The sequence below is a fragment of the Vombatus ursinus genome, unplaced genomic scaffold (genome assembly GCF_900497805.2).
Source record: "Vombatus ursinus unplaced genomic scaffold, bare-nosed wombat genome assembly UNPS02014773.1, whole genome shotgun sequence".
Classification (NCBI taxonomy): Eukaryota; Metazoa; Chordata; class Mammalia; order Diprotodontia; family Vombatidae; genus Vombatus; species Vombatus ursinus.
Window position 1 is genome coordinate 21,534,546 of NW_020954551.1, and position 20,993 is coordinate 21,555,538.

Here is a 20,993-nt window from a genome sequence, read left to right on the forward strand (position 1 = left end):
AGAACTTTCAAATTGTACACTTTGAGTTATTTCAACCTAATCTCCAGTATGGAAGCAATTTCCTATGGCAGATATTTCATGGAAAAGTCAGTGGTGTAATCCTAAAAAAAGAGTTATTTTGAATTTTCAAATTTAAAACAAAAAAAAGATTTTTTTTGTTGTTGTTTGTTTGTTTTATCCTGTTTTGTTCTTTTGTAAGAGTGAGTATGGATAGAACTTGCCTCAATGTTAGGAAGACCTGGGTACAAGTTCTGTTTCTGACATAAATTGATTGTGTGATCCTCAGCAAGACTCCAAGAAAACTCCTTAAGATTATGAATTTTAGAGCAACAGAAGACAGCATCATAGGTGGGGAAAACACTGCAACAGGTTACAGCTTGTGTGGGACACTAATGATTGGCTGGAAATTAGAAATGAGGAGCTAACAACTCCTTCCATCTTGTCACTAAGAAATGTTCATTGTTTGAGTGCACCTACTAGGATGGTTTAGAGATAGTGGACCAGACTCCTGGGTACCCACCTGAATCTTTCAAGAATAACAGATTTCCCTGAGGCAATAATAGAACAGTGATTAGCAGAACTGAACTTCTAACTTAATTCAGAGACAATGAGTGATTTACAGGATAGCTGAAATCTCAAAACTCAACTGAGAAAAATGAAACATGACAATTACAAAAATGTTGGCAGTAATACAGACTAAAATCAATAACAAAATAAAATCAATAAGATTTTCTCAATTTTCAATACTGATGAAACCACAAATGGATTCAAAAAAATTTTAAAAGAAAAAAAAGAAATATCTCTATGTGTACACAAATCAGATCATTATACTCAATCATTTGAACTTATTGGGTATCCAGCAGGTAACAAAACTAAAACCACAAACTGCATATAAGTGTCATTTGAATATTTTGATCTAGAACTGATAAAAAGCACCTCTCCATAAAGCCAGTTTGAATGAAAAACACAATTAAAAGCAATGCAAAAAAAATTGAAAAGAAAAAGAGTGAAAGAAACACTCTCAACTTGATCAGATCTATATCTAGGTTCACATTTCACAAAATGGAAAGGGATTTCTGGGGACTTTCAGGAGTGAAGATCCTCTGGTTAGAAAAACATCGTCACTTTCAATAAGTGTAACATGTAAAGGCCTGTAAGAGCCCTGACTCTCGCTTTTAGATTATTCATCTTGGAGGGATCTAAAGATGATCAAGATTGTGAATTATACCACCTCACAAAATCACACTCTCCAAACTTGTCTTTTAGTTCTCAGACTCAAAAATAAATAAATAAATATTACCTGGAGGCAGGGAATGGCTCAAAGCACCATGACAGTAGTAGATCTTCCACTGTACGTTTTGGAGCAAATTTTCACTAAGAACTAATATTTTTTTCCCCAGTCAATTCAGTATTTTTGAGCCTTGTATGGTAGCAATCTAGCCTTCATGGAAGAGCTGACATTTTGTCTAATCTTCCATGTTCAGTTGGAGAACCACAGAATTTTTAGAGCTGAAAGAAAACTGAAAGCTCGTATGGTTTTGTGTGTGTGTGTGTGTGTGTGTGTGTGTGTGTGTGTGTGTGTGTTTATATTTCATTCTGCAGGTGAGGCAACTGAGGCTCAGGGAGACTGAGACAAGTTGTCTCAGTTAACGATCATCAGAATTGAAGGGGAAAAAAATCAAGTTTAAAGGCTAATGTAAGTTTTTTACTGCAGGGAGGTATTGATTAAGTAAAACTTCATTTGAATCCTAGTATAAGGAGGTGTTAGAAACATATCAGGAAGGGACAAGACATCACACAGACATACAGTGATGGACCCTTTCAGATTTCCACCTTCTACCAAGAGGGTCTAGTCCTTTTCTCTTCCTATCATTACACCTCAGTTCTCTGGGAATGCTCTTTCCCCTACCACTAATAGTATTTACTATTTATATTAGATATCACCATATCAAACTCAATCTCTAAACAACATGAAGTGAAAAGCACTCAAAGAAATCAACATGATTAAGTACATATCATCCCTGCCCTCCTATCTTCTATTGGAAATATCCCAAAGATGCATTTGCTCAGCTTACTTAAGATGCCTTTGTGTCTCAATGCTTTCATTCAATTATGTAAAGCAATCATTGTATTCACCTATGCAATAGTCCATGGAACATTAAGCATAAAAGAGTGACTTGTCTCAGTCTTTCTATCTGAACTCCACTTAATAAAAAATACAGAGGAGAATAACAACTAATTTTTTTGTATAATTTTCTAAAGTTTATAAATCACTTGAAACATATTTTAGAAATCAGCAAATGTATCACATGTATGGGAATGTGGCAGGTAATTAGATAATCATCCCAATTTCAGGAACACAATGACAGAGAGTTGTTTTTCCATGATAGCCTTTGGAGTAAATTACTCCTGTAGCGCTTCTCTATTAAAACAAACCTCAATGATCCCATTAACCAAACCAGTTTTTCAGTAGCACAAGACACATAACCATATATTTAGTATGTTCCTACATTAAAGCATAAAACCAATGGTCTGAGAAAGTGCTCAGGCATGGTCATGGTTTCAATAGCAGCATATCATTATATTCTTTTGCATTCATCAAAACCAAATTTTCTTTTTGATTTAAACAAAAAGTATGAGTATTCGATAAAAGTTTTGTTGGTCATTAAGCATGAATGGGAAAATGATTTAAAGATGTATCAAGTTTTTAAAGAAAAATGTTTTTAGATCATCAGAACAGAACAGCTTTGAACTTCATCAAAGTCACTTATGTTCAAAGATGAAATTTACTACTAAGTTATGAGAAATCACACTGCCTCGAGCTGCTCATCGAGAGAGGCTCTCACTGATTATGCTACAACAATTTTGCTAATTAGACCTCGGTAATTTTTCTTTTTACAGAAACACCCAGCTAATCTGGGACTTGGGCTCCTAGGTATTTTAACATTTGTGTAAACTTCATCAACTCTTTCCAACTAATTCCATTCAACCTTTTCAATACCGCTGAGTGCAATGTATTAGGCTAAGAAGGCTATAAACATAATTTTCCAAAGCTATAAAGTCAACGTTTACCCACTACTGAGGGAAGCTAATTGACTTTTAAAGACATAAATAATGAAGAAAAATATTGAAATAATAGAAAATGGTTTGCAGTACAACTTAATGAGACGCTAACATCTCATGCAAATAAATACTTATTACATATCAACTTTTAGTTGGTAGTAGAAACTTTTAAAGGATATAAAGGTTTACCTCGGTATTTTTCAATGGCCATGTCAACACATCTCCTGTAGTTGGGTCATAGAACTATAGACTTAGAGATGGAAAGGATCTCAGGTGACCTAGCCCAGGACCCTCATTTTGTTTGAAGCCCAGGGAGGCTGACATTTGCTTAAGGCCACAGTGGCAGTAAGTACCACTTGTAGGACTTGAATAGAGATCCAATGACAACAGGGTCAGTTCTCTTTCCTCTCTCCAACACTGATTTGTTTTTGTGGGCAAGCCAGTAACTAACTGGTAATTAGGGAGACTGCTAATAAATGTAAAAGCAAACTTAAGCCTGCAATGTTTTGTTGAGTAGGATTTCTGCTATCTCTTCTGAGATCCAGATTTGTAAGACATGTGCATTGAATATTATCCCATATACTGATCTTCACTTCTCCCCATCCACTGATTCCTTCCCTGTTTAGGTTTCTCCATTCTTTAAAAAAAATAATAAACCTCAATAGATGTTACTATCCCTGCTATATATCATGTTAAGTCTTTTCTCTCTTTCTCAGTTAAATTGCTAGAAAAAAAGCTATTTACACATATTTTGTCTTCGGTCTTTTTACTTCATCTTACAACTGAATGTACTCTCTGCAAAGTTACAATGATCTCTCAGTTCCAAATCTAATGATCTTTTTCTAATTGTCATCTCCATCAACAGATCTGTTTGTCTTCTACTCCATGGAAAAGCATGTCCCCAATGTCACAAACCTTAATTTTCAGCTTCCTTTTGCATGTTGTTTTCCCCCATTAAATTATAAGTTCCTTGAGGGAAGAAACTATCTTTTTTTCTTACTTATATTCTTAGCACTTAGCATGGTGCCTGGCACAAAGTTATTGTTTTTCAGCTGCTTTCCGTTGTTTCAGTCTCTTCGTGATCGCATTTGGGGTTTTCTTGGAGAAGATACTAGAGTGGTTTGCCATTTCCTTCTCCAGTTCATTTTACAGATGAAGAAACTGAGTCAAACAGGATTAATTGACTTGCCCAAAGTCACACAGCTAGTAAGTGTCTGAGGCCACATTTGAACTCAGGATGATAAGTCTTCCTGACTTCAGGCACTATCCACTGTGTCACCTAGCTGCCCTGTCACAAAGAAGGTGCTTAATAAATGTTTATTGAACTGAATTGAAACTTTCCTTCTTTACTTTTTCTGGAGCACTTGACACTGTGTACCACCCTCTTCAACTGGATATTTAGCTCCTCTCTGAGTTTTCATATACTTTTAGCTATTGTCTATTCTACCTACCTGACTGCTTTTTCTCAGGCTCTTTTGCTGGATCCTAAGTTATTTTATGCCCACTAACTATAAATTTACCCTTAGACTGTTCTGGACTTCTTCTCTTTTCTCTCTTTACTCTGTGTGATCTCCTCATCTCCCACGCATTTAATTATCATCACTGTGCTGACGACTCCCAGATCTGTATATCTCAGCCCTAGACTCTTTCCTGATCTCCACTGTCTATCTCCAACTGTCTACTGGATATTTCAAACTAGATATCCCATAGGCATTTCAAACAAATATATCCAAAATAGAACTCATCTTTTGCTCTAAAACTTTCTCTTCTTCTAACCATCCCTATCATATAGCTTGGTGAAACCTGACAGGTTAAAAAAATAAAATAAAATAAAAAATAACTCTACTTGTGCTAAAGAGTAGGCTCTTATGGTCATATTAAGGCAGCTAGAGAATAATCCCTCAGAGATAACTGAAATCACTTTCTAAGCATCAAGACAATAAACCAGTCTTTTCTATTTTTCTCTCTATCTCCTGCTTTACCCTTTTCCTTCCTAACCTTAACTAAGCCGAATTTATTTTCTTACTTTTGTTATATAGGTGTTTATTATTCTCTAATAATTTCTCCCCTGTTGGTTTTGTTCCCTGATCAGATCATAAATGCTGCTCTGTCTTCCAATACATCTAGGAGAATGGCTAGTACCTTGGCTTTAATTTCTTTTAATTCTTTTAAATTCCAATAAAGTATAAGTTCCTCAAGGGAAGGACAACAGTCTGATTTTGGTTTTTGTATGGCTGGTGTTTAAACATTTTCTGACACATAGTAGTTGCTTAATAACACTTGTTGCATTGAACTTAATTGTTCACAAACACAATTTCCAAACAAATCAACAAGAAAAAAAGAAGACCAAGTTTTACTTTGACCCATTTTATGAGACCTTTATGATATATTCCGAGATCATTGTCAATATTTTTTTGACAATGTTTTATAATATATTCCAGGGTCACTGTCAATATTCTTTTCTTATCAAGTTACGAGTGAGAGACACATGTTATAATACCCCATATATTTTTTCTCAAGAAATGGAAAATTACTATACATACTCTATCACTCTTCTTTCAATAGGTTATGAGTTTCAACTTACAGGCAAACTGGAGTTTTGCTTCTTTACTGACCACTGTTCCAAGAGAATTTGATGCAAAACATTGATAAGTACCAGTGTCTCGATTTCTGTTCGGATTAATCACCACAAGATTTCCTCCACTGAGTTTATAACGATATTCCATACTTAGGTCAATGTCACTTCCATTGAGCTGCCATCTGTAAAATAAATTTCATCATTTTTTTTTTACTTTTTCTGTCTTCATTGCTTTCATATTTAAATCAGGAAAGATAAATTTTCATTATCAAGTCAACTTTAAACATGTTACATATTTAAAAAATTGGAAAATGCTTCATAAAGTCTATATTTTTATAAGATAAGCAAGTATTTAATCAGAACACGTTTCAAAGCGTACCCAAAATGCTAAATGTCAGTTTAAAGTGGCATTTTTTTCCAAGTAGATTTTCTCCAGACACAAACACTTAACCCTGGGGCTATAGTAAACATTTAGGATATATGTAAAGAAGCAAAAGGTAAGGGGGGATTTGAGGAAAGCAATCCTTACATCTAATATTCTGCCACTGACAGAGGAAAATAGTTTTAGGATTTTTAGATTTTTCCCCTCTCTCTCAAGATTAACTTATCCAGATTGGCTGAGCATGATAATTAATTAAGTGTTCAACAATCCACTTCAATTTGTTTATATAAGCACACCTCTCTAAGATGTCAACTATTTTAAACCACTGGGAACTATTTTGGAAATAATGCTCTGGCACTGCCAGGAGGAACGACTGGGTAGGTTAGCTAACGTCTTCAAATGCCTAACTCCTCCAGAGGATAAATCATATGTTTTTCTTTTTCTATTTTATTTTTCAGGGGAAGGAGACTTATAGGGAACAGCCTTGTAATGTTAATGGTACAAGGAACTCAGAGAGGAGTAAACTCCCTATAGTGATCATACCAACAGTTACTCTGCAACCTAAGTCTTAGAAAGTTGTTTGAATGCAGTATTGGAAAATTCAATTCCTTCTCTCACCCCTCAGGAAAACAAAAATCCTTTCTACATAAGCTACCACTCACTAACCAGGGGTAAAGTTTGGCTCTAGCTAAGTGAGATAATGGATAGAGTGATGAATTTGGAGTCAAGAAGCCCTGAGGTATTTAAGTGATGCAGTATGTAGCGCCTTGGCCTTACTACCAAAGAGACCTGAGTTCAAATTTGGCCTTTAACAATTATTAGCTGTGTGACCCTGGGCAAGTCACTTAACATCCCTCAGCCTCAAAATTTCCTTATCTGCACAATGGGGATAATAAGAACAATTACTTCCTAGGGTTGTTGAGAAGAATAATATTTGCAGAGAACTTTTTCACAAACCTTAATGGTTGTCTATATTATTGTCATTATCATGGGAATCCTAACAAAAGGATCAGTCATAAATGTTGTAAAATCATTATGCAATCCCTACTACGGAATTTAAAATATGATTTGAATTTTCCAAAATTGATGTACAAATAGCTTTTTGAGAATTGCGCAAATGGAGGTCCTTGTATAGTCTTGAGAAGCCAATAACTCTAATGAAATCTATATTAATTTAAAACTATTAGAAGGAAAATCATTAATGCAAAATTTTAAACAATACTATGAAACTGGAATGGTTTAAAGAGACATTAACTTGAAAAGCATCTAGTTAAAAAAAGTATTCTTGCAGTTTTATTTTGTCTGCTCTGTAAGACTGGATGTCACTTGTATTAGAAATGAAGAGAAAAGAAGAAAGATATTCTTATCTATGAAAAGTAAAATAGTTATGGGGGTGGGGAGGGACAAAAACAGACACAAGATGGAAGAGAACAGGCAGTAACCCAGCCACAATTTCCCAGCATTCATCTTCTAACAACTTTAAAATAACTCCTCAAATCAAATTTTTGAGTGTCAGAGCCAACAAAAAGTCAGCATGAGACATTTTTCTAGCATGAGACAACTTTAAGACTTCAGCACGAAGGCTAGGGTGGGAGCCAGCCCAGACAGTAGGGTGGCAGTACTAACAGTGGGCCTTGGAAACATCCGTGACAGTGACAGCAGCAGCTTCAGGAGCTCTCAGCCCAAAGACATTAAATGGGTTAAACAATTAGTCAGAAAGGGATCATAGGGGACCCTTTTCTAGCACAGGGTACAGCTGGCGTTGATTGGCAACTCTACCATCCATACATAGTTCCAGGGTGGAGAAGAGCATTTGTGGTTGGTCACAAGGAAGCAGGGGGCTGGGTTGCAGTTGCAAGGTAGAAAGGAGCACTAATGCTTATGGTTGTAGGAAAGTAGGAGACCTGGTTTTAATCCCACAGTCAAGGGGAGCACTAGCACTTGTGGCTATTGGAGAGAAGGGGCCCTTTCTGGGTAAAGGCCAGAGTATAGATCAGACGAACAATAACAACACCTCTCCTTAGATCACAGCACCTCAGAACGATGGAAAACTTTCAGACTCCCAGAAGTAGCTCTGAAAAGAGGCAGCACTAAAAAAGCCTGAAGAATAGGATAGCGCCTCTCCATCCACAGGGAAGCAGAGCACAACTTTAATTTAAGTTCAAAGTCAAGATGGAGGCTTGAAAAAAAATGAGCAAACAACAAAAGAACTTGAACATAAAAAGCCAAATTGGAACCAAGCACAAAAAGAATTCCTAGAAAAGTTAATGAAAGAAATAAGACTGGTAGAGGACAAATTGGGAAAAGAAAAGAGAGCGATACAAGAAAATTATGAAAAGAGAATAGCTTGGTTAAAAAACACATACACACAAAAATACTGAAGAAATTAATATCTTAAAAAACAGAATTAGCCTCAAGGTAAAATAAGCACAAAAATTCACTAAAGAAAGGACTCCTTAAAAGGCAGAATAGGCCACATGGAAAAAGAGGTACAAAAATTCATTTAAGAATAGAATCCGTTAAAAATTAGAACTGGATGAGTAGAAGCTAATGACCACATGAGGCATGAAGAAACAATCAAATAAATTCAAAAGAATGAAAAACTAGAAGAAAATGTGGAATACCTCTTCAGATAAACAACTCATCTGGAAAATAGAGGAAAGAGAGATAATATAAGACTTATTGGATTACCTGAAAGTCACGATTAAAAAAAAAGAGACAGCACCTAAACAGCCTCTTTCAAGAGATTTCCTGCCTTGGTATCTTTTATCCAGAGGTTAAATAGCAGTTGAAAGAATTTACCAATTATCTCCTGAAAGAGATCCCAAAAGGAAAACTCCCAGGAATATTATAGTAAAATTCCAGAGCTCTCATGTTAAGGAGAAAATATTGCAACTAGAAAGAAACAATTCAAATATTGTGGAGCCATAATCAGAATCACACAAGCTATAACAACTGACAGTGGCAGCAGCAGCTTCAGGAGCTCTCAGCCCAAAGACATTAAATGGGTTAAACAATTAGTCAGAAAGGGATCATAGGGGACCCTTTTCTAGCACACGGTACAGCTGGCGTTGATTGGCAACTCTACCATCCATACATAGTTCCAGGGCGGAGAAGAGCATTTGTGGTTGGTCACAATAAAGGAGCAGAGCACTTGGAAAATGATAGTCCAAATTCAAAGAAGCTAGGATTACAACCAAAAATCACCTACCCAGCAAAATTGAATTTAATCCTTCATGGAGAAAAATGGATATTTAATGAAATAGAGGACTTGCAATCATTCCTAATTAAAAGACCAGAGTTGAATAGAAAATCTTACATTAAAACATATGACTCAAGAGAAACAAAATGGTAAACATGAAAGTAATCACAAGGGATTCAATAAAGTTAAACTATTTACATTCCTCTATTGAAGGATAACTCCTAAGAACTTTGTAATTCTTAGACAGTTAGGCTTCTACATCAACAGAGAGCAAGTGTGAGTCAATTATGTTGCAATGATCTCCATAATAATAATAATGAAAGGGTGAGAAAGAGGGATGTACTGGGAGAAGGGAGAAGAGAGAATAGGGAAAGTTTTCTCACATAAAAGGGGCATGTAAGGAAGAGCTGTTATAGCAGAGGGGAAAATGGGTGGTGGTGGCTGGCAATGCTTGGAACTCACTCTTACTGGAATTGATTCAAAGAGGGAAGAAGAAATGAAAACTATCTATTCATATGAAAAATGTTTTAAATCACTATCAATTAGAGAAATGCAAATTAAAAGAACTCTGAAGTACCAACCTCACACCTGTCATGAAATGACAAATGGTGCAGGGGATGAATGAAAACAGGTAAACTAATATAATGTTGGTAGAGTTTTGAACTGGTCCCATCATTCTATGGCCAAAGTGCTATAAAACTGTGAATATCTTTTGATCCAGAAATACCACTACTAGATCTGTATCCTAAAGAGATCAAAGAAAAAGGAAAAGGATCTATACATACAGAAATCTTTGTAAGAAGTCACTTTGTGGTGACAAAGAATTGGAAACTGAGGAGATGCCCATCAATTGGGGAAGTTTTGTTTTATGATTATGGAGTATTATTGTGCTATAAGAAATGATAAGGGGGATGGTTTTAGAAAACACATGGCAAGGCACATATGAACTGATGCAAAAAGAAATAAGAAAGGGGAAATCACTGTGCACAGTAACAGCAATGTTGTAATAATAACCAACTGTGAAAAACTCGGCCACTCTGATCTGTAATGATTTAAGACAATTCCAAAGGACTCGGGATGAAAAAATGCTATCTACCTCTAGAGTGAGAACTGATGAACTGGGCGCAAATTGAAGTATAATTTTCTCACTTAATTTTTTGTGTTTTTTTATGATATGGTTAATGTGGGAGTATATTGCATGATTTTGCACATATAATTGCTGTCATTTTGCTTGCCTTCTCAGTGAATGGGGGAAGGGTGGGACTGTAGGAGAGAATCTGGAACTCAAAGTTCAAAAAGAAAAGCATGTTAAAATAAATAAATATTTTAAAAGAGACAGCTGTCTAGGCTTATAATCTTCCCCTAGATCTTATAGTCCAAATGGAATATTGTCCTTGATGGGAAGGACCAGGACAAAATATCTGAAATACAAAAGGAGGGAGAAACACGGCCCCCCCACTCCTCCTTCTGGCACCTCAGTACCTCAATTGAGCTACACTTTCGATTGTACAGATTCAGTTAGAGGTGAAGATTACAACCCACTCATGATTTCTCATCTTATGGAACTCTAGTATGTGTTCTTTCATAAACGGTCCAAATAAGCTTCATCTCTAGGTCACCTGACATTACATGGGCACCACTAAACCATGTGGGCTGTCCATCTTTCATTTCTTGCTCTTCCTGTCTAATCATTTGATACAATCCTGTTAGACTGGGTCTCTTCTCTGAGACTTGGAAAGAGGGGAACATGTGACAGAAGTAGCTGGAATGATTGAATCCATCCAGCAAGGGAATTCCACCAATGCATTTGTTTTGGCTCTCTGACCTACTCATGATTAGTGTGTGCAAAGTTGGTTGGTGTGTTTTGTTGGTATGTTGGTATACTTTTACAAAACTCTCCAGTTTCCTTTGTATTTCTGAGTATAAAACCTTTGATGACCCAGAACACCCAAATCTAACAATGGAAAGAGCTTACTCCCCAGGATTATACAGGAGATGATGTTCTTGGTGCTTGATCTCTTATCCAGAAACAACTATACCCCCATTGGCAGCAAGACAGTCAAGGTACATAGATCATATTGTATATATTCATATTTGTATGCAAATAAGGACTAGACCTATGCTTTCATTGATATAGGTAACCTAGTCAGGTGGAGGGGCCCATGCCTTTTCCCGTCCCACATGTGTCATTTGGTTGATATTTTGCTATTTACTCAATATTTACTCATTGCTGGTAACTTGCTATAGCCTATTTATAATCACTATTGATTAGCACTATTGCAATTTTTCACTATTGCCTTTGGGTGACCTGCAATTTTGGTTTTGTGGAGATTAAAGTATTCTAGAGCAGCTAGATGGTGCAATGGATAGAGCACTGGCCCTAGAGTCAGGAGGACCTGAGTTCAAATTTGGCCTCAGATACTTGACACTTGCTAGCTGTGTGACCCTGGGCAAGGCAAACGACAGAGTGAGAGAGTGAGAGAGTGAGAGAGAGAGAGAGAGAGAGAGAGAGAGAGAGAGAGAGAGAGAGAGAGAGATATTATAGTATTCCATTATTCCATGATATTACCACATAAGATCATCAGAAAAATATTAGTGTTAAAGAGATTGAGTTTTTTCCAGGATCTTTATCTTAGGAAAATATAAAATATTAAACAGAGAGATGACTCAAAACTGTAGCCTTCCCCTCATTTGTGTGTGAGGGGAAAAACAAGTGAATGCCAATTTTAGTAAAAAAACAAAACAAAATGAAAAAAAAACAAAAACACCTCATCCCTCTCCTAAGGACACTTCTATACCAAGGATCCTTAATATGCCAACATACCATTGAAGCAGCTTCTGAAGTATGTGGCAATAGCATTTACCGCTGGGGGTTACTCTTCCTTGCTCTGACTTCTATAAATCTGCTCCTATACCTCTCAACTAGTACAAACAACACCAGATTGTTCCTCCCACCTTCCAATCCCTTCAGCTTATTTTGAGCTCTAGGGAGCTAGGGAAAAGTAATTGAGGAGCAGGAGAAGATAGAATAGGAGGCATTGTAGGAAGGATGGAAGGCAGAGAACACAGGACTACTCAATGTCTGGATGGGGTAAAGCATGTTGCTTATGTCAAGCCCCAGCATGGATGATCTGACCTACAAATTAGGAATTTGGGAGCCATGTTTCTTGATTTGTTTGATTATATACCTGTCCCAAGGAAAAAAAAAATTGTAGGAGACACAGACCATGTGCTATATTCTGGCTATTAATAGCAAAAACCAAGAGTTACATCACCAGTGGATGGAATTAATTTTTTCAGCCTACAAAGAGTTCTTTGGTTAGTAAAGCAACTCTCCATTCAAACAAACAGAGAATTAATTCTAATGAGTAAAGGGCTAGTCAATTTTGCTCATGACTGATTGCCTTGATGAGAAGGCCTCAAGTACACTTGAGAGTGATCTATGAAATGTTTTCATTCTATGTGCAAAGGGAATGTGTTATCAGGAGTTTGGCTCTTGATTGAGAATGTTTATGGCTTGAATAAGCATATTTGATGGTCTCATTTCAAAATAGCATTTTTGTATTAAACTGATTGATAATAAAAGTACAGTGACTACCCAGAAAATTGCAAACATCCCATAAAAACATTTGAAAAACATTTCCTCTTGTCTATTTAATAGCCAGAATGATTTAAGAGAACATAAAATATAAGGGAGACTACTTTATTTCAGTAAACAGCTAATATCTAAATGCTCTCATCCCAAAGTCTTGACTAAAGAACCCAAATGGAAAAGATTTGTTAAGGGAGATCATTTCTGACTATTCTTCACAGGCAATAACTGTCTCTAGCCTATGAAGGCAATACTTAAAATATTTTAGGCTCATTTTCCTAGGGAAAGAAGCAATCATTTTCACCCTTTAATGTACATTTCTGTTACATCAAAATAGTGGAATATAGTGGGTTTAAAAACAGGATGCTGACTAAAAACAGTATTTTCTTCATGATATCTGGCCCAATCTGATTTTCTTTCTCTCACTAAGCAGACAAATCTATTTTTCTTCTTAAAGACATTTACCAATAAGAATGTTAATAGACAGATTAAACTATTTCTCCACATCTTATTAAACATAGAACCAGATGGAGAGAGGAAGAAAATCAAAGCTGAACTGAAATTAAAAGGTGGCATTTTCATGGAATCTTAGATACTGTGATGAAATTGTCATAAACCACATCAAAATTCTAATTCTCCTGGGTTTAGGTAGGCATTGATTATTTCTATGAATATCAGAATCAAAGAATCATGGAATTTCAGAGTTAGAGCGAACCTCAGAAACCACCTAGTTGAGCCTATGTCTGAATAAGAAGACATACTATGATTTGGATCATAAATGATTCTAATAGAAAATATACAAATCTGTGAATTATTACAGTTTTCCATTTTTTAAATTTGATTTGCATCTACAATGCTTCCAATACCACATCGGAGCAGTGTTCCTAAAAATACCATATTAAATAAAAAGTAAAGTACTGTCACTTTCAAGACAGGTCTTTTCAGGGGTAGAGCCAAGATGGCAGAAAAAAAGGCAGGGAATCACCTGAGCTCTCACAAATTCGCCCTCCAAATAACTTTAAATAACACTTCAAGATGAATTCTAGAGTGGCAGAAGCCACAAAAGGATGAGGTGAAACAATTTTCAAGTCTAAGACAACTTAGAAGGTCGGCAGGAAAGGTCTGTTGCACTAGGATGAGAATGGTTCACAATCCAGGACAAGTGGAGCCTTGGTAAGTCAGAAACAGGCTTTGGGGGCAACTGAAGTGGCAGCAGTGACTTCCGGAAGTCTCAGTGCACAGAGGGTATGGGGGTCAGATAACTGGTTGGAAAGAGATTACAGGGGTCTTTTTTTTGGCACTGGGTACAGAACTCTCTTTTCTGCCTATACGCTGATCCAGGTGGCAGTCCCTGGGGGAGGAGAAACATTAACACAGAAGAACTTATGGCTGCAGGGGAGCGGGGACCCTGGTCACAGTTCCAGGGTAGAAAATAGTGCTTATGGTCACTCACAGACCTGAACATAGGCCAGGGGAGTAGTAAACACACCTCCCCTTAGAACACAGCAACTTAGAAGAATGGAAAACTTACCAACCTCCAGAATTAGCTCAGAAAACAGATATATTAAAAAACCTCAAGAGTGGGACACTGCATCCTCTACCCCGGGAGAAGAGTTCAGCTTATAAAGCTAAAAGTCAAGAAATAAGCTAGGAAATGAGCAAAAAACAAAACAAAACAAAAAAGAACCTGACCATAAAAAATTACTATGGTGACAGGGAAGATCAAAACAAACTCGAAAGAAGATAACAGTCAAAACTGCTATATCCAAAGTCTCAAAGAAAAATATGAATTGATCTCAGGCCCAAAAAGAATCCTTGGAAGAGCTTGAAAAGAATTTTAAAAGTCAAATGAGAGAGGTGGGGGGTGGGGGAATGGGAAAAGAAATGAGAGCAATACAAGAAAATCATGTAAAAAAGAGTTAGCATATTGGCAAAGGAAGCAAAAAAATACTAAAGAAAATAACCTTAAAAAACAAAATAAGCCAAATGGTAAAAGATATACAAAATTCACTGAATAGAAGAACTCCTTAAAAAGCATAATTGGCCACATTGAAAAAGATGCACAAAAACTCACTAAAGAAAATAATTCCTGGGGCAGGTAGGTGGCGCAGTGGATATAGCACCGGCCCTGGAGTCAGGAGGACCTGAGTTCAAATCCAGCCTCTGACACATAACACTCACTAGCTGTGTGACTCTGAGCAAGTCACTTAACCCCAAATGCCTCACCAAAAAAAAAAAAAAAATCCTTAAAAATTAGAATTGGGCAAGTGGAAGCTAATGAATGACTCCATAAGACATAAACAATTTAACATCAAAAGAATGCAAAAAGTTGAAGAAAAGTGAACTATCTCAATGGAAAAACAACTGAACTAGAAAAAAGACAGAGGAGAAATAATTTAAGAATTCTTGGACTACCTGAAAGCCAAGATCAAAAAAAGGGCCTAGATATCATCTTTCAAGAAATTATCAAGGAATTCTGGTTCAATACACTAGAACCAGGGAGGAGTAAAATAGAAATTGAAAGAATCTACTGATTCACCTCCTGAAAGAGGTCCTAAAAAAAAAACTCCTAGGAATATTATAGCCAAATTTCTGAGCTCCCAGGATTACAACCAAGAATCACCTAGCCAGCAAAACTGAGTATAATCCTTCAGCAGAAGAAATGGATGTTCAATGAAATAGAGGATTTTTAGGCATTTCCAATGAAAAGAACGGAGCTGAATAGAAATTTTGACTTTCAAATACAAGACTCAAGAGAAGCATAGAAGATAAACAGGAAATAGAAATCTGAAAGGATTAAATAAAGTTAAACTCTTTATATTTCTACATGGGAAGATGACACTTGTAACTCCTAAGAACTTTATCATATTACAGCAACTAGGATTATACAAAGATAGATGGCACAGGTGTGAGTTGACTATGATGGGTTGATATCTAAAAAATAAAATTAAGGGGCGAGAAAAAGGAATGCCCTAGTGAAAGGGGAAATGGGAAGGCAGAATAGGATAAAATATCTCACATAAACAAGGTACAAAAGAACTTTTATAGGAAGAGGAGGATGTGGGATGTATAGGAAGTACCTGAACCTTACTTTTATTGGAATTGTCACAAAGAGTGAATAACATACACATTCAGTTGGATATAGGAATCTATCTTACCCTATAAGAAAGTAAGAGGGGAAGCAGGTAAAAAAAGGTGAGGCTGATAGAAGGGATGGTGGATTGGGGGAGATGGCAGTCAGAAGCAAAACACTTTTGAGGATGTACAGGGTGAAAGGAGAGCGAGATTAGATAAACAGGGGGAGGGGGGAATAGGATGAAGGGAAATACACAGTTAGTAATAATAATTGTGTAAAAAATTTACAGCAAGTTTCTCTGATAAAGGCCTCATTTCTCAAATATATTAAGAACTGAGTCAAATTTGTAAAACTAAGAACCATATTCCAATCAATAAATGATCAAAGGATATGAAAAGGCAGTTTTCAAATGAAGTAATCAAAGTTATATATAGTCATATGAAAAGATGCTCTAAGTCACTATTGATTAGAGAAATATAAATTAAAACAATTCTAAGGTACCATCTCACACCTAACAAAGTGGCTAATACGACAAAAAGGAAAATGACAAATGTTGGAGAGGATGAGAGAAAATTGAGACAGTAATGCACTGCTGGTGGAGTTGTGAGCTGGTGCAACTATTTTGTAGAGCAATTTGGAATTATGTCCGAAAGGCTACGAAACCATGCATACCTTTGACCTACTACTAGCTCTATATCCCAAAGAGATTAAGAAAGAAAAAAAAAACTAAAAGGAAAAGGACCTACAGGTACAAATATATTTACAGCAGCTTTTCCTGTGGTGGCAAAGAATTTGAAATTATAGGGATACCCATCAATTGGAGAATAGTTGAACAAATTGTGGTATATGATTGTGATACAATATTATTGTACTATAAGAAATGAAAAACAGGATGCTCTCAGAAAAACCTGGAAAGACTTACTTGAACTAATGCAAAGTGAAGTGAGAAGAACCAGGAGAACATCATACAAAGTAACAGCAATATTGCAAGGGTAATCAACTGTAAATGACTTAGCTGTTCTCAGCAATATAATAATCCAAGTCAATTCCAAAAAACTTACTATCCACTTCCAGAGAAATAACTGATGGGAGTCTGAATGCAGATTAAAGCATACTTTTTTTTTACTTTCTTTACTTTTCCTGTTTTGGATTGTGTTTTCTTTCACAACATGACTAATATGGAGATATGTTTTGTATGACTGTACTTGCACAACCTATATCAATCTGCTTACCTCCTCAATGAGTGGGGAGAGAAGAGAGAGGGAAAAAAAAAACTGGAACTCAATTTAAAAAAATGAATCACAAAAATTTTTATATGCAATAAGGAAAAATAAAATATTAAATAAATATATTTTAAAATTCCAGGTCTTTTCCTTGAAGTGTGTGTTTCCACCTATTGGCACATACATGCTCACTAGCTATGAGATAGGGAAAAGTGACTATTCCTTCATAAGCAGTAAAATTTCCATTCTTCAGCAAGGAATTTTACTGCTATTTTCTGTTCCTAAGGGACCCTAAGGAAAGCCTTAGAATAAAACATTTTAATATATGGAAATTGAAAAACACTGGATAAAATGGAGAGTAGCTACCTCAACTCTATTTAAAAGACATAAAATGTAAGAGTGCAAGAAATCTTAGTTGGGGGCACATATGCACTAGTGTTTCAGTCATACAACATTTATACTGTGTCACTAAGATGAATTTAACCTTGTCATCTTCCTTCAATGTTAAATATCACCAGATGAAGTACCTTAGCATAATGGTCATGTTGTAACCATTTATGAATAGTTTTATTAATCTGCATTCAATCTTACACAAAGTCTCATCCTAAAGAAAGAATGATTTGTTTTAAGAAGGCAGAGATGATTACTGATTCCCAACATTCAAAACCATTGGCTTTCATGCAGTTTCATTTTGCACCTTTCATTTTTAATTAGTTTTGTTTCCTATTAATCTTTGGATAGAGACCATCCATCAATTTTGGTCCCTAGACTTTAATTAAGCTTGAAAATCAACATCTTTGGGTCCTCCTAAATAGGTCTGGGTGTGAAAAGGCATATTCTGTCAGGTAAAAGGGTTAGGATAAATGGAGCAATGACTATTATCAGCATAGAGAGTATGTTTTCAGAGGTGGCAACGACAGAACCTGGAATTAGGCTCTACGTCTTCTATGCACGCTTCAGGCAACCCTTAATGACAACCCACCACAATACCTGTGTATATGCCAAGCAGAAAATCCACATTTTCATAATCGATGAAAAAAACTGGGGAATGCAATAGAATCAATCGATGAATAAACAATTATTTAGCTCCAACTTTGCTAGGCACTGATGTATACAAAGACAAAAAATAAAACAGTCCATTCATTAAGTGCTTGTTTATGTTAGGCTGCATGGTTCCAGGAAATTACAAGACAGAAAGCTTAAATAGGAGATATTTCCTGCTGTTAATCAATCAGCCAATTAGCATTTATTAAGCACCTACCATGTATCAAGCATTGTGCTAAGCACTGGGAATTCAAAGAAGCTCAAAAGATAGTCCTTGTTCTCAGCAAGTTCAATATCTAATAACGGTGACAACATGCAAACAACTATGTATCCTCTGGTCAGCTGTGGTTGGGATATACCCCACAGAGTGTGAAGCTTGTGAACGAGAGGATTCTGGGAAACATGCTCAATTGTGAAGGACCTGGTTCCTTCAGATGACACAGTAAACCATGAATGCCTCTTAATCCTTCATCACTGATGGCAGTGAGGTCAAGGTCCTGAATCTGTTTAAAAGGAGAGATCACTTCAGCTCTCCTTCTTTTCCTTTCTCTTTCAAGAACATGTGAATTCTGTGTGCAACTCTCTCTTATACACACGCACGCACACACACACACACACACACATTTCCTGTGAAGAAGGGTGGAGTTCAAGGCGATGAGCAGGCATTGTTGGCTCATGTTGACACGCTGTATCTAGAACCAAGCCTTCACTAGATGAGAAGAAGCCTGGGTCTCTCTCTTCTGCTTTGAATTTCTTTCCCTGATCAGAACTGAATAAGCAATGATTCTGAGAGATGGTGTTTTCGGGAGTGGCTACATAGGGAGTTACAGAGTTTCTTGGTTCCTCAGTGCCTGCCACATATTAGTCACTTAATAAATGATGATTGATTGTTTGACTGCATATCACTGATAACCATGATGATGTGATTATTGATCTAGAGCCAGACATCCTGGAGAATGAAGTCAAGGGGCCCTTAGGAAGCACTGCTAACAACAGGGCTAGTGGAGGTGATGGAATTTCAGCTAAGTTATTCAAAATCTTAAAAGATGATGCTGTTAAGATGCTACACTCGATATGCCAGCAAATTTGGAAAACTCAGTAGTGGCCACTAGATTGGAAAATATCATTCTATTCCCAATCCTAAATAAGGGCAATCAATGCCAAGGAATGTTCAGATTACTGAACAACTGTACTCATTTCACACACCAGCAGGGTTATGCTTAAAATTCTGCAAACTAGGCTTTAGTAATATGTGAACTGAGAACTACCAGAAGAGACCGTTTTCCAAAAGGCAGAGGAACTAGAGACCAAATTGCCAACGTGTGCTAGATTATAGAGAAAGCAAGTGAGTTCCAGAAAAACATCTTCTTCACTGACTATACTACACCCTTTGACTGTGTGGATCACATCAAAATGTGGAAAGTCCTTAAAGAGGTGGGAATATCAGATCATCTTACCTGTCTCCTGAGGAACCTGTATGTGGATCAAGAAGCAACAGTTAGAACCAAACACGGAACAACTGATTGGCTTAAGATTGGAAAAGGAGTATGACAAGGCTATGTATTGTCAACTTGTTTAACTTATATGCAGAGTATATCATGTGAAATGCCAAGTTGGATAAATCAAAAGCCAGAATTAAGGTTGGTGGAAGAAATATCAGCAATCTGAGATATGAAGACAATATCACTCTGGTAACAGAAAGTGAAGAAACTAGGAAGTCTCTTGATGAGAGTGAAAGAGAAGCGTGTAAAAGCTGGATTGAAGCTTAACATAAAAAACAAAAACAATAACAACAACAAAAAAACACCCAAAACCTAAAATCTTGGCAACTGGTTCCATCACTGCCTGGCAAATAGAAGAAATGGAAGCAGTGTCATATTTTATATTATTGGGCTCAAAGATCATAGCAGATGGCAACTGCAGCCATAAACTTAAAAATACGCTTGCTCCTTGGAAGGAAAGCTAGGACAAATCTGCACAACATTAAAAAGTAGAGACATCACTTTGCTGATAAAGGTCCATATAGTCAAAGCTATGTTTTTTTCCAGTAGCGATGTATAGCTGTGAGTGTCGGGCTGTTAGGAAAGCTGAGCAGAATCGACACTTTGAATTGTGGTGCTGGAGAAGACTTTTGAGAGGCGCTTGGGCATCAAGATCAAATCAGAAAATTCTTCAAGAAATTAATTCAGAATATTCATTGAAAGGACAAAAAATGAAGCTGAAGCTTAAGTACTTTGATCAAATAATAAGCAGATGGGACTCACTGGAAAAGACCTGATGTCGGGGAATACTGAAGGCAAAAGGAGAAGGGGACAGCAGAGTATGAGATGAATAGAAAGTGTCATGGAAGCAATGAATATGAGCTTGGATACACTTTGAGAGACAGTGGACAATAGAAGGGCCTAGAGTACTTTTGGCCCGTGGGGTCACAAAGAGTCAAACATGACTGAAGGACTGAAGAACAACAAAACCAACACATCAGAAAAAGTCCCCTGTAACTACTCAGGAACTTCTGAGGGATCTCCACAATCAGGAGGTCCAACCTTAGGGCTTGCGAGCCAGAAGATATGGACTAGAAGGGAGACAGTGCAGAGCCAAGGCAAAAATGAAATCCCATTAGTCTCACAAAATGTCTCATGCTTTGATATGTTAAACCTTAACATCCCAGGAGAGTATAATAGTTTTTATAACTTATTGTTGCATCCTTAAGTCTTTGCCAGTGTGTACTTCTTAGAATTCTGTGTGTAAAAAATAGACAGTTGCCTTATACTTTATTTTTATTGTTCACTGGATATGATGCATTTTAGGGGAGACCCAACCATGAGCCAAAGCT

The 20,993-nt window shown here is 36.6% G+C and overlaps 1 protein-coding gene across 1 annotated transcript in view; it reads right to left on the minus strand.

Annotated features, from left to right (window-relative positions):
* Positions 1-20,993, minus strand: part of CNTN3 (contactin 3) — a 426,853-nt gene that overhangs the window by 232,403 nt on the left and 173,457 nt on the right. Inside the window, exon 4 of the mRNA XM_027863878.1 lies at positions 5,648-5,823. Coding sequence (XP_027719679.1) covers positions 5,648-5,823 — 176 coding nt within the window. The remainder of the gene's footprint in view (positions 1-5,647; positions 5,824-20,993) is intronic.